General features: G+C 33.8%; 1 protein-coding gene across 4 annotated transcripts in view; it reads right to left on the bottom strand.

Moving 5' to 3' along the window:
- HBS1L (HBS1 like translational GTPase) overlaps nucleotides 1–15,322 on the bottom strand; it is an 83,585-nt gene that overhangs the window by 14,080 nt on the left and 54,183 nt on the right. For all 4 annotated transcript variants that reach the window (XM_068551137.1, XM_068551134.1, XM_068551135.1 and 1 more), the window contains 7 exons: nucleotides 12,567–12,829; nucleotides 11,930–12,095; nucleotides 9,071–9,188; nucleotides 5,097–5,243; nucleotides 3,348–3,422; nucleotides 2,513–2,630; nucleotides 2,042–2,110 (listed from right to left, as the gene is read on the bottom strand). In XM_068551137.1, the coding sequence (XP_068407238.1) occupies nucleotides 2,042–2,110; nucleotides 2,513–2,630; nucleotides 3,348–3,422; nucleotides 5,097–5,243; nucleotides 9,071–9,188; nucleotides 11,930–12,095; nucleotides 12,567–12,829 (956 nt within the window). The remainder of the gene's footprint in view (nucleotides 1–2,041; nucleotides 2,111–2,512; nucleotides 2,631–3,347; nucleotides 3,423–5,096; nucleotides 5,244–9,070; nucleotides 9,189–11,929; nucleotides 12,096–12,566; nucleotides 12,830–15,322) is intronic.

Raw genomic sequence — 15,322 nt, 5'->3', positions numbered from 1 at the left:
AATGGGAAACCAGAAAAGAATTGTGAATGGAAAAGTGACATGGTGGTGTTTCTGTGTCAGAGAGATGGGGAGGTTGACTGAAATGCATACATGGACTACAGAAAGGGAAGAAACTCAAGAAATTGAGAATAAGGTATGACAGATTTAGGGTGATAAGGTAAATGGGGGATAATGGCAAAAACAGAAAAATCTGAGATGTGCATTAATTGTGAGATAGGAAATTAAAGAACAAGATCCATTTTAGCTTTGGTGAATTTGAAGTGTCTGCAAGACATACAGATGGAGAAGATGCATTCAAGGGGGCACCAACCACACCAAATCCGTGAGAATGGTACCCTGGGAGCACACTCCCTGTGGAGATGCCCAGCAGCAGTTAGCAGATGTACCTGCAGAGTGAGAACAGGTCTGGGTTGGAGATTTGGGAAGCATTAAGACGCAGGAGATAGATGAAATCATGGATGTCGGTCCAAAGGGAGCATGTAGAATAAGAAGAGGACTGAAGTGATAGAACACGAGTCAAGTGACAGAGAAAGAGAAGCCCACAGAGAAGATACAGAAAGGTGAAAGAAACAGAAGAGCAGGAGAAAGTCGGTCACAGAAACCAAGGGGGAAAAGTTTCAAGGTGGATGTGGCTACGAGCCTCAGAAGTAATGCCAAATTCAAGTAAGATGGAAGTAAGATAGAACTGAAAAATGTGTAGTGACGTTGGCAACCAAGAGGGCATTTGATAATCTCAGTGGGAACTGAGATTGAGGCAAGCAATGCAGGCAGAAGCCAGGAAGCTGCCTGAAGAAAGAAGAGGAGGTAAACAAGTAGAGTCAGCAAACCCTGTTAATCAAAAAGAAAATTAAGCACCTCTTATATTTTAAATAGATAATAGGCATTTTGAAAAGAATTACCGTATTTCCTCTTCTACTAGAATGCTGGAAAATGATAATAATAAATTTCAATTTCATTGAATGATTTTTGCAAAGCACCTTCATTTATTCATTTATTAAACAACGTTTATTAAGCATGTGTTATGTGCCAGGCACTGAGCTAGGTCTTGCAAATATGGATATAGAAGTGACAGTACTTGCCCTCAAGGAGTTCACAATCTAAGTGAAATAAACAGCACAGGAACAATTATAAAACTACATGAAAAATGCAGTGACAGAGGATACAGAGAACACAGAGCGACACCTTAGGGTATGTGTGTGGGTGACCTCAATTATCACCCCAGAATTATCAATTTATTGCTGCTCAGTTCCAAATCTAATCTTTACTTCCTGCACTGTGATAATGGAGATATGGGGAGCAGCTGACATCTTTACCATACTGATTATTCCAATATATAAGTTATATATTGGAATAATAAGTTATATCCTTTTATTTATTAAGACCTTTTATTCCATTTCCATTTTATATTTTTCTGTGTAGGGCCTTGTACACATTAAACTGGATGTATTCTTAGGTATTTAATACAACACCTCCTCCAACACCTCTTCTGAGTTTGTCCTTCCTTGGGTTCTCTTCCTCAGCCCTAGGGTACCATATAGTGCCCTTGTATCTTATAGTCACTCTTTTTAATATATTAATAATCCTTTATATTAAACTTCCCATTTTACATATGTGTGGTATCTATTTCCTGACCCAGACTGCTATATATGGGTAGGAAATGGACAAGTAAAGAGAGAGAAGAGCACAACATGGGTAGACATAGTGGCAATAAAAACTCTATGTGATTAGGAAATACTGAATGATCCAGTTCAGTTGAAGGATACAGAAACTAAAGGAATCTAATGGGAGAAAAAAACTATGAGGCTAGACAGATAAAGGATCAGGGTTTTTTTATACTTGGAAGGTGAGTATGAGTTGGGGAAATGGTAAGTAAATTGAAGATTCTTCCGGGCAGGGGTGTTAAGTAACTAGAATTGTATACCACTGGCATAAAGAAGGAAGAATCTGAAGACAACATGATAATTTTGTCCAACAATAGAGGTCAGGAGAGAATGGAAAGGCAGGGACCATACTGAAGAAGGCCAATAGAGGTAGCACTTACCTTTGAAAACATCAGATACACATAATCTAAAAGGCTTGTCAACAGATCTTCGAGGAGGCTTGAAGGAATCTGGAAAAAATGGTAAAATGGCAAGGTTTAATTTTAAAGTAATTTTTGACTCATGTCCAATGAGTCCACTATACTCCCATGTCTCTCAGAAAATAATTTTTTAATAAATACTAACAGCAAATTGACTGTGATTCATATAATACTCTAGTTTATAAAATGTTTTCACGTGTGTTTTCTCATTAATGTCACAACAGTCTGTGAGGTAGGTAGAGCAGGCATTAATTAAACAAGAAAAATTTAGCATCAGTTTAAATATTGCATAATTTCAAAATTGGTAACCTAGCTCCTCTGACTACAAATCCTATGCTTTTGCACACATATCACTGTCCCCCACAAAGAACTCTAAATAATAATTAATATCAAGTTCATAATGTATTAAAATTAATATGGCAGTATTCTTACCAATTTGTTCTAATAAACATAGTCCTTTATACCATTTTGTAAGTTCACTTGACTGAGATCTTGTGATTAGATTTTCACCACTGAGACCACTTGTAGGGATAAAAGCTACATCACTTTCCTATAAAAAAGATTGAACATATGAAACTCAATACAACATTGTTTTTAAAAAGTTAAAAGGTTCACTATTAGCATAACTGTACCAAGTTTGCAAAAGCAACACTGTACTTTTTAAAAAGTAATAGAAATCAGACAACTACTGCCCTGAAGTTATCTGATACAACAGTTTTCAACTTTCTTGATTTTGTGGGAGGGAAACTTACAAGCATTAAGTATTGAGTGTTTCCAAAACACTCAAGCATTTTTACCTAGTAACATAGGCATATTTCACATTTTTGCTGGAGAAATTTCTCTCTACTAGTTTCCACATTCCTCTGTGACCTCCTTAAACCTATACATCTAATTTAATAGGTGGAGAAAAAGTCTTCTACTTATACTAGATCCAAGTCAATTTATAAAATGTATGCAATTTTCTAAAATGAAGTAATCCAGGGAATTCCCAGGCAGTCCAGCGATTAGGGCTCTGCGCTCCCACTGCAGGGATCCCTGGTTGGGGAACTAAGATCCTGCATGCCACGCGTGGCATGGCAATAAACGGTCAAACAAACAAACAAATAAAATGAAGTAATCCAAAGAATGTAAGATATACATAATACCAGGGAGAAATAAAAACAAAAAGAATTAAAATACTGAACAAGAATACCAAAGTAGTTTTTTCTCTCATATCAGTAAGATGAGACTTAAGGAAAGTACCCAAATAAATTTAAAATTATCTTACCTTAAAACCTGCTTGCTTAAGAAAGTGCCCAAGTTTTCCAGTAATCTCTTGAAACCTTTCTTGTTGCCAATTAACCTGATAAACATCCAATTTATTTTTAAAACTATGCTTCAGACCATGCTATATATAAAAAATTTAAATTTTTGCAATAAAATATAAACAGTCAAGACTATAAAATATAATTATAAAATCTATTAAATATGAAATCTATTAAAATTAAAGCTCACAATGTCAGATCTTACTATTAATATGATCTAAAAGTAACTTTTCTTACAACAGAAAGGCTGGAAACAAACTCCAATGTTTATAGAATTTTTTGTATATGCTAAAAGTGACTTCAAATGTGGGGAGAAAAAGTGAATAACTTATTAAATTGTGCCTGGACCAACTGCTGAAATAAAATAAAATTACTGACACCACCCCCCCAAGTCAAACAGACATCTTAGTGTATGTATATGTAATATGAACTCTAGATAACCATTCCCATGCTATAGTATTTAGGAGTAAATGTAACAATGTCTGTAACTTGTAACTTACATGGAAATTCATGTCAAAATAAGATGGATTAATGGATGGATACAGGGGTAGGTAGACAAAAATGAGATCAAGCAAGTGGTAGAATATTATGTAGTAGGTATAATATGGGTGTTACTGTAAAATTCTTTCAACTTTTCTTTATGTCTGAAAATCTACATACTGGGAAAAAATAAAAGGTATATGTAATAATGACACTATAAAAGAGCTACGTAGAAAAACCTAGGTGAATATGAATTTGATCCCAGGGTAAGAAAATACCTAAGCATAATGAAAGAAATCAAAAGGAAATAGTAATATCTTTAAATTAAGCTTATAAATTGATTTTTTTAAAGTTTCAAAAATGAGCAAATTACATAAATTCCAAAAGAAAAAATACAAATGATAATATACAAAGTATATTTAAATATTATGACCATTCATAGAAGAGTAAGTTTAAAGAAGAAAAATCATGTTTTATATATCAAATTGGAATACAATCTTTTAATAACAGCTGTGTTGATAAGAATTTGGGGAAGTGAACACACCATATAGAAGTAAATAACTAGAACTTTTCTCAAAGACATTTTCATCATGTACAGCAAGTCTTAAAAAATATATATATATCCTTAGGCCCAGAAATTTCCATAGAATAGACTATTTCTAAACACACACACACACAAAACTGGAAATATTCAAAAGTAGTAGGATATAATAAATTTTAGTATATCTTTAAAATACACTAGAATAAAGCTATAAAATCTACCTCTTTGCCTCTTTACATAAAAATTATTAATTACTTGGAAACATGAACAAGAATATTGTCATTTTTTTTAAAAAGTAGATAATGAAACAGACTAGAACCCAATATTATTAAAAAAAGATTTTTATGTGTAAAAATAAATTGGATGGAAGTACAAAATGAAAAGTTAAAAATTGGGTGGGAGAGTTAGAAATATAGGTTATTCCAGCTTTTATTTATACTAAAATAAACATGCATTTTTATAACTTAAAATGACTTTAAGATTTATAAATTAATTCTGAAAGTGAGAATTTATCTTCTTGCTTAAAAATTACTAATACCTCATTTATTTAATATTAGCATCATGAATTTATTTTTTAAAATATGACAACTGGACTAAGAAAATGTATACTAGTCACACCTGAGGTCATCAATACGGCAGAACATCATCTTAACTACCATCTAAAACGAATTCTCAAGAAGCTTTTAAATACCTGATCCATTTTATTGACTGCAACTGCGAGCTGGGTCACTCCCAGAGAACGAACCAAGAGGCCATGTTCTCGTGTTTGTCCCCCAGTCTCAAATCCAGCTTCAAACTCTCCCCTGCTGGCATCTACAACCAAAACAGCTACATCTGCCTAAAAAAGAAAAAAATAACAATCAAAACTAGACATAATGTCACAGCATTTTAATTCAAAGGACAGATTATTAAATTAATTGTGTTGGTGAGATTTTAAAGGCAGACTCTAACCCGACACCAAACACAAAGCAAATCAAAGGAATTACACAGATGGATTAAAATTTTAAATAGAAGAAAGTACTAGCATGTGCCAAAAAAATAATGACATAAAGAATAAAAAATTCCCATATTTGATTACATAATAATTATGATAACCAGGCAAAGGAGGAAAAACATAAAATTAAAACATACTTAAACAGGGACAAATATTTATAACATTTAAGATGAAAATTATAATCTTAATATCAAGTCTTTACCAAAGAAGAAGAAAAAGTACAGCTCCATAGAAAACTAGTTAAAGGATACAAGCAACTTGCTAAAGAAGAAATATAAATGGCCAATAAACATTAAGAAAATTCAAATTTATTAGAAACCAAAAAAAAAAGGACATTAAAAACACATCAACATATTCCTCCCTTCTCCAATTTTACAAATCGCAATGTCAAAGATTTAAAAGACAAAATTATTTACACAGGCAAGGGTGCAGGGAGACAGGCACTCATATACATTGCCTGCGGGACAGTAAGTCCACCACCTTTCTGGAGGCCATTTTCACAATAAGTATCAAGAGCCTTAAAATTATGTTTATTTTGTTTCCCATCAAACTCTGTATCTAGGAATTTATCCTAGAGAAGTAATTATGGATCTACAAAGAAATTTGTCAGAGTACTGTTTATAATGATAAAAAAGTTGTCAATAAATGAATTTTCAAAAAATAGCATATTCACCCCCTACAGCCACCAAAAAAGAACCTGAATAACAAAGTTTCCTAACCTTTGTGGACCATTTTGAGAATCAGATGAAAGACATTTCTTCTCTTATACTCAATTTACACACACACACACACACACACACACACACACACATACACACACACAAAGAAGGAAAAGCGCTAACCTTAGCTTAGGTCATTTTCTTCTTTAGCCTTACTGAACCTAGTTTTACAGGTTCCCACTATTCCTTTGTGTTGTTGATGCTTCTTTATGTGACTCCACTTGCACCATATGAATGCAGCGTTTGAAAATTTGCAGAAAACAGTTTGTGCAACCATAGATGTTCCTCCATTCTCATTCTCATCAATGATTTCTGTCAGTGCATTGTCAGGACATTTCTTAAATGAACACTCCATCTTTCATTTACCCCTTTTACAGTTTTTGCCTTGTATGCATACCTGTTCTTATAGAAATCTGCTTTTCTGTAATTCAGAATATAATGTCTAAATTTGGCACTCCCCTCTTCAGCTATCTCAGACTGTTAAAAGACAATCACTTTTTCTCAAGGGTCCTCTTATATTCGATTCACATCAAGTGCTCGGGCCTTTTGGTCAGAACAGAGTCCAGAACAGCTTTTCTCTTTGTTGTTTCCTCAATGACACTTCATGATTCTGCTATCAGTTTTTAAAGATTTTCACATATGTCATCATATAATCCACACCATAATGGGAAATGAAATGGTCATAAAGTAAGTAAAGCATTTATCAGATACTTTGCTCGGAACACAACAGAACTTTATAATTTAAATCAGAAGTATCATGTACGTACTTTGGTGGGGGCAATTTACACTATTATTTCTATTCTTTTTCCTTTAATTCTTACCCAAATATTGCTTCTGCTTTATATCTACTCTTAAGTGCATCATTCATACCCAATCCTTCATGACTTCTAATGTTAAACTCCTAATTTCTTCAATGAGATCCAGTTCTTTTGATCAAGGATTCTTAGTTAGGAGCACAAACTAAAGCAATCAATTTGAAAATTGGCTCTTTCACTCATGTGTAGTCACTAGCAGGTCTCACGCCTCAGGCAAATAGACAGCTATCTCACCTCACAGAAACACTGGGGGATAAATGTAGTTACTTAAAGCCCTCACCTTCCAAATCCTAGGCTCAATGACTGTAAATCTCCTTCTCATCAGGTTTTGCTAATAACTGTCAAATTATATTTACTTTTTTAGATTAAAAATGGAAAGTCATTGAACTGGTATTAAGATACCTAAGTCAATAAGTATTCTTCCTGATCCTCTTTCCTATTAACATCTCAAAAAAAATTACTGGGCAATTTCTCTATTCTTTCTAAGCAACAGCTTGTCTTTGGGAGCTCAAATGCCTATACATTTTCAAGGAAGCCTTTTAAGTGGTAAAAAGCGATCTCTCCTCACCCATCATGTATACTGTGTATATTCTTCTTGTAGTACATCTGTGTTAGCCTTTCATTGTTACATGTCTTACCTTTCTACACTGATTTCCTTGAGGAGAGGCAACATGTGCCACATGCATCTCTGTATCCAGAAAAGCCTACCACAGTACTTCATACACTGGGTACGTTACTTAATATCTTTGAGCCTATTTCTTCATTTGTCTTATAATGGAATTCAATTAAATAATCTCTAAAATCCTTTCTTACCCTAATTCCATCAGGAGTTTGGAATAAATGTTCTTTACGATTACTCCGGACTCTAAGATTCTAGGATTAAAAAACATTTTAGTGTCATTGTGTGTTCTGGTGTTTGCCTCCCCCAGTAAACTATCAAAATGTGCTTTGTAGTCCATCATATCTCCACACTGCCTACCATTGTGCTTGGCACATAGCAGGCATTCAGTAAGTTTTCACTGAATGAAAACATACATACATACACACACATACATACACATACACACACATACATACACACACACACACACACATACATACATACATACACACACATACACATAAGGAAACAAAGAGAAAAATATATACTTTGGTAAATGCAATGAGAAGTATATCAATTTAAAATGGGGCTAATATGTATTTCACAGAATTGTTACAAGGATTAGATTAAACTAAATGCATGCAAAATACCTAGTACAGAGTCTGGCCTGTATTCAGTACTCAATCAATGTGATAATTATTACTTTTCAATCTTCATTATCTCATTCAGTCCATGGACTGTAAATTAATATTCTGAAATTATATGTCAACTTCCTTAAATAGAATCAAATACTTCCTTATTTATCTTCAAATATATTCTAATTTATTCACATAACATCCTTTTTACATTGACAAATGCTCATAACATTTGTTGATAAACATTCCCTTTAAATGGCTGGAAGAACTCAGAAAATGGTCAATCGCTGAACGCTTTTGCCAAGTGACACAAACTTTTGAACTCTCCATATTTTCCAATAGTCATCTATTATAGAAGAAACCAATGTCCTATATGTGTAGTGCTATTTGCATTGTTTTAACTATTTAAAGTTATTATCTTTGATTTTTTCAGTATCCTCATTAAGAATCATGTAAGCTTACAAATTGCAATGGTTTTTTAATCTTAAGAAAGCAAATAAACCACAAGGGGGAAGACTCCCGAACTTAACTATTTCTGCATAAATTAGCTCTTTAAAAAGATACACGACTTGAATATAAATATAGTAAAAAGGCAGATGTTGAAATATTCACTCCAACTTAGTAATAAATGAATTATAAAGCTATGCCTCATTGAGCCCTTACCATTATTTTTACTACAAAGAAATTCGTAGCTTTTATACATTTGCTTCTTTGTAATAAATTAGAAAAGGTTTTATAAAGTACCAATAGAGATCATGAAAAATACATTTCTCTATTTTTTTTCAAATTTTTAAAAAAGTTAAAATTTAAAATTTTAATATTTTAAAAGTTATAATCCTAGCATTATAACCTCAGCATCAGGAAATTATCAGTGTACTTTGGTTAAGGAAATATCTGGTACCTGGGCTGCTCCTGTAATCATATTTGGAATGAAATCCTTATGGCCTGGAGCATCCATTAATATAATAACTTTGGTTTCGGTCTCAAACTTTGTCATACCAACATCCATTGTTACTCCCCTTAAAGAAAACATAAAATGGTTAGAATGCACTATAAAAATAATCAGTGTTATGGATTAAATTATTTAATAATATAGATGAAATGACAGTCTAAATTCTTAAGTAATAATGGGAATTCTATTATATAGTCTATTATTTTGAATAATTAGGCTATCTGGAATTTCTGCTGTAACAGAATTACACTGGTATGGCTTTAAAACAAGGTTGTGGATACAACAAGAGCTTAATCAAAATGACTGATGCTTCCTATTTCCTTTTTTTTTTCAGTAAGAAGCAGTACAGATTGTGAACAAAGAAAGATATATAGGGACATATCTGGAATGGGAAACAATAAATATTGCACATGAGAAAAGATAAAAATGAAGAATGACCACTATCAGGAGGTACCTTTCCTCATTTTCTTACATTTATGCTTCACTAATTATAGAAATAAACTTATAAAACTTTCATTTGTAAGGTTGGTCAGTATGTTACACATTTAGCAAACAGGAAATATCAAAGGAGATGCACAATTTTTTAACAATTGAGAGAGAGGGACAGTAGTGGTTTTGCATCCCACGTCATCCTCTTGGAGTCCAACACAGTGCCTCATCTTAGCCACAAAAACATAGATTCAGATATAAGAAAGCCCAGGAGGGTCTACAAAAGTAGCAACTCTTTCTAGACTTTAGGAATTTAAAAAGGGAAATCACGTGGGCAATAAACTAGGTAATTATTCATCCTGGTTTGCCCAGGATAGTCCATAGTAAGGAAGGAGCACTCCCTTCTACTACCAAAGTGTCCCAACAATTATAATGGTAAATTATGTGTTCACCCTAGCAGTCAGGTAACTGTGGGTCTCCTTAGTCAAGTTATTCTAGTTTAATCCGAAACCATGGGCCATTTGAGTTTGCAAAAATGATACTTAATTCTCTTTAATAATCCCCAAATAATTGCCTGAGAATAGTGATGAACCAAGACTGAGTCTGAGCTCCTCCCTGGACTGCTTTGACCATACTCTTTTGACCCAGCTCTGCTCTGCATTTGTAACTGAGAGGATATGAAAATGTCACTCAGGCTACTAATTTCTGTCCAACACATGAGCAGAACAGAGGATTTATAAATATTTAACATGGTGGGATAAGCAATTCACTGTATTTTTGAAATGCTACTAAGGAATATATAGTGGTGAATTAAAACTCCCATTATGTATATGGAAGCTTCTGCTACCTACAGAATAAAGGAATATTCTAAAAATTGTAGCATGCTGAGCAATAGAAAACTACCAGCAGCAAAAATATGACAGCCAACTAGCAGATTTATTATTAAAAAAACACTAAAATTATTAATTATTCTAGGAAAGAGATTATTAGCTTACTTGCCTGCTCAACTCACACATGAAGTAAATTCAAACAAAGCCATTCTAACTTAATTATACAGTCCTCAATCTCTTTACCTAGTTAATAGATGGTACAAAGAAAACTAAAAAGCCATATATCAATAATCTGCTTAATAAGCTGATAGATGGAAATTTAGTCTTCTAATACTGATATCATACAAAATTCTGTTTTCCAATATTCGTTTTCCAAAAATGTGTAACTGTCCAACTATTTTTTCTTACTAGGTTGTAAAACAAGCTTGTGATACTATGAAGAATAAGAAAGACACCTACAAGAAAAAACAAAACAAAACTCAAACCACTACGATATAAAATTCTATTTACCAGAAGAGCTAAGGAATAGTGTGACCTGCTTTATTGAGAATTATCTTATATCAATACTCCAAGAAAATAAACATACACACTTTTAAAAAGTATGAAAATCCAAATATGTTCTCTAATCATATTCAGAATGAAGACATCAGAGAACAGAGTAACTTCTTTGTTGATTCAGGACTTTCAGAGGACTTCAGTCTTTATTATTTTGAGACAGTAGGTATATTTGCCATTTCACTTAATTGTAAGTGTCCTCTTTCTTTCCTGACAAAGGTGCCATTGGCTTCCCCATCCCTACCAGTTCTAACATGAAATATCTAAAAAGACTTCAAGAGAAATACTGTGGCCAGAGGTATATGAATAGCTATATTCTCCTAAAATCTCACCAAAGTTAGCATTGAACACAGTAACACATACAGGAGTAATCGAATGGATTAGATCTACCTGGTAAGAGACAGGTTTAATTACTTGTTTGTTGACTCTGTCTCATACAGATAGTACAGAAAGTATAATGATGAATTAAGCCTGGTAATTTGAATTTACCGGTCATTTTGATTCTAGACAGAAGACAGTTTACTACAAAAAGTTACCTTTCCAAAAAAAAAAAAAAAAAAAAAGTTACCTTTCCTTTATAACCTGATATAGTAATCTTATGTATATTAACATTATATATATTAATTTTAAGTTAAGAGTCTTACTCATAATTTTAATTCAAAATCAAGACAATCTGACATATACTCAGGGAAGTGACAACTGAAACTTCTCCCACAGAATAATTAGCTAAGGGTTTTTACTGCCTTTTTCTCTGTGTTTTTTTTTTTAATTTTTTAATAAACATTTTTTAAACTATTTTCATAGAACTTGGAAGAGTAAAAAATGTATGTAGACTACAATGAAAACTACAATAAAAACATTTCCCTGATAACTGAAAACTTTTTTCTAAAAATAGTCTCTAAAATATTTCATGCTTTGTTTCATGCATATTCAACACATATTACGTACTTATTTAAAAGACTATATACCATTTCAGAATGAAAATTTTGACTACCTTTCCCTTTCTTCGCCAGTCTCATCCAAGACCCATGCATATGCAAACGAAGCTTTGCCAGCCTTTTTAGACTCCTGTTCATACTTATGCATAGTTCTTTTGTTTACATTACCCAGAAGATAAAGCAAATGGCCCATCAGAGTACTTTTCCCAGCATCAACATGACCTAAGGAAAATTGATTGAGGATTAATACTAGGTACATTTTCTAGATGTTGTTCACATTGAGGCATTGCATGAATATGTAATTCAATAGTTCATGTCAGTGTTTAGCGTAATAAATACCAATTTTTATCAAATAATAGTTAAGATGTCTAAATGGAGGAAAAAAAGCATGTCTCTTTAAAGGGGGGATAATTTCCTAGATTTCTGGAAATTAAGATTGTCAACAAGACATGCAATTTTCAAATGTTCACAAAATGAAAATGCCACAACCAAGTCTAATGACCTCTTTAGTAACTTGGCATTGTTTCACCCAGAGTGACCTTGGTAACTTGACATTATGATGCAATGCCTCCTTGCTTCATGTCTATTTACACCCACACAGAAATGCAGAGTGGAACGAGTTTCGATGCTGCCACTAGAAAATTATTGGGCTTGAGCAGTTGACTGACAATCCAGAGGAACAAAGGGAATTACCAATGACCACTAGGTTGAGGAGTTGCTTCCCTCCTTGCCGCTTTTCCAGCTCCGCTTTGATATCTATTTGTTGCCTCAGCTTGCTAGACTTTTTCACTGGTGTTGGTGTTGAACTCTGCTCTTCTGATGCTTGAATGGTGTGGGATGGAAGAGCTGATTTAGAAGCGGTCTCAAGTACATCAGAAGAAATAAGGCTGGTATCTTCACTAGAATGTCCTTTTTGAGGTGTGTGGAAAATATGACCATTTTCTTCAGCAGTTACTCTACAGAAAGCATAGATAGGAATAAAGTGCTTAAAACAATTTGACTGACATCCTATAATGTCAGAAGGGCAGAGAAGTTGTCTCTTCATATTCCTTACACTTGCAGACCAAAAAATGATCTTCACTAAGTGGCTAGAGTCTGTTAAGGTGGAAATGATAAGTAGCTAGACCCAAACCACACAAATACATACATGGAAGATCCCAGGAGAAAAACAGACGACCAAAAACTAAGATAAGAAGAAAATATCCCATAAAATAACTGAAATTCAATGTGTAAGCCCATAGCTTAGCCATACAATCCTATCAAAACAGATGGCATAAAGGAGATATTCTGTAAAACTTGGCACTGTGTTCCTGGAGACAAATCAGTACTAAAAAAATAGCTTTATCAGTTTTATCCCTAACTCATTCCTCCAACCGGACAGAGACTTACAATTTTTTTTTGCTCAAACACTATCCTTAAGGGAGAAATCGTTAAATGTGTACATTTTCTTATTACTTTTGGCAAAAGAGTTTTAATTCATTAATTCAACAAACACTTGATTCACTAAAAACTATATTAACATATACTAGCACTGATGTTGAGAAGAAAAGATAAAGAAATGAAAAAGTTATCAACTGATCCCAAAAGCTTACAATCTACTGAGGAACTCAGATATGTAAAGTAGAAACAATACCATCTAGCTTAACTTATTTCCTCCTTGACAATGACAATGCCTCCAAAAGTAAACACTGATCTTAGTTCTTCAATAGTTCTTGGACTATCCTCCACAGAAACTCTACCAGTGCTATGCTATGGATAGCTATAAAGGATGTAATCTAATCAACCAGACTACGATGTGTCTTACCTTTCCTTCAATGACACAGAATTAGGACAAAGAACAGGTTAAATTGCAAGTTATTAAGAATGAAACCAATTATATGTGACTCAATGTGGATCTGGCAGAGAAGAATTACATACAGAAAGCAGTTTACAAAAATAACTTAAGGGGCTTCCCTGGTGGCGCAGTGGTTGAGAATCTGCCTGCTAATGCAGGGGACACGGGTTCGAGCCCTGGTCTGGGAGGATCCCACATGCCGCGGAGCAACTACGTCTGTGAGCCACAACTACTGAGCCTGCGCGTCTGGAGCCTGTGCTCCGCAACAAGAGGGGCTGCGATAGTGAGAGGCCCGTGCACCGCGATGAAGAGTGGCCCCCGCTTGCCACAACTAGAGAAAGCCCTCGCACAGAAACGAAGACCCAACACAGCCAAAAATAAATTAATTAATTAATTAATTTTTTAAAAATACCTGCAAAGGAAAAAAACTGGAGATTTAGTTCCATGGCATCATTATAAAAAAAAAAAAAAAAAAAACTTAAGGATTGCAGCGTAATGGAAATGTGTACGAACAGTAAATCTGCCAATATTTTCTTCTTGCCCACAATAACAAAAACAGATTCATTGTTCCCCCTCAGGGTGTTTTTACATGCTCAACACTGACCCTTTCTCCTATGCCTCAGGAAAGAATCACATTCGTTATATTTGCAACTTCATTAAAAGCCTCATATTCATTCCCATCTTATTTTGGTTTTGCAAATCTCCACTAACCAACTTTGGTGTTCACTTTTTAACACTGCTTAGACAGATTAGCTTCATCTCAAACTACAAGGAAAAAATATAAGTATGTGGAAAATGTTCCCATTCTTTTTTTTAAAAGAGTCCAACAGACTAAGTTAAGTAAATCAAATTTAAACTATAATTTGCAAACATTTATTTGAATGACCACAGCTAGTCCTCTAAAACAAAACATGACAACTCTGCATTTAGGGGAATAAAAAAAAACCCTACAAATTACAATGAAAGTATTCAACCAGAATGAATAGTCACGTCACAGAATCTGGTTCTGATCAGACCTGAGAGAAATCACAATCTCTGGCTGCAAATCTTTCTGTTTTCAGTGACAGAGGCTTTTCTTCAAAGGAAAGCTCACGCTAACTCCAACATGGAAAACAGATAAAAGCAGAACAGCTATGGCTGACACAGTGGGTTGACGCCTGAAACTCAGCTCACCCACCAATCCAGGCAGCCCTGCTCAGGATAGGAAGAGCATCACAAAACATGGCCTGACTCGGTTATTTCATTTACAATTCAGTAACATGGAAGGTTTGCTTTTTTTTTCACTTTCATAATAACATTCCCTTCAAGTAAATTTTAGGCAAACTGCAAATTAGTTCACTAAACTGTACAATGTTAGAGAAAAGGGTCAAAGTAATTAGAAAAGCATCGATGAAAGTCTGTACTTAGTAAAAACTTCTGCGTAATATGAAGTAAAAGTTAATGTTTTAAGATTTTGAAAAATCTCAAAGATGAGGTCAAAAAATGACCATTCTGGGTTCAGGATTATAATTACTGACTGGTACAAAGGAAAGAATAGGTTGGTTGAATATTTTTTCAGGTGCTTTCTGATATAACTTTGTAACCTTATCTACTATTTTAAAGTGACCGGTCTGTT

The sequence above is a fragment of the Eschrichtius robustus genome, chromosome 9 (assembly GCF_028021215.1).
Source record: "Eschrichtius robustus isolate mEscRob2 chromosome 9, mEscRob2.pri, whole genome shotgun sequence".
In the NCBI taxonomy this organism is placed as follows: domain Eukaryota; kingdom Metazoa; phylum Chordata; class Mammalia; order Artiodactyla; family Eschrichtiidae; genus Eschrichtius; species Eschrichtius robustus.
Note: the sequence above shows the minus strand (reverse complement) of the source record. Positions and strands in the feature narration are given on the sequence as shown.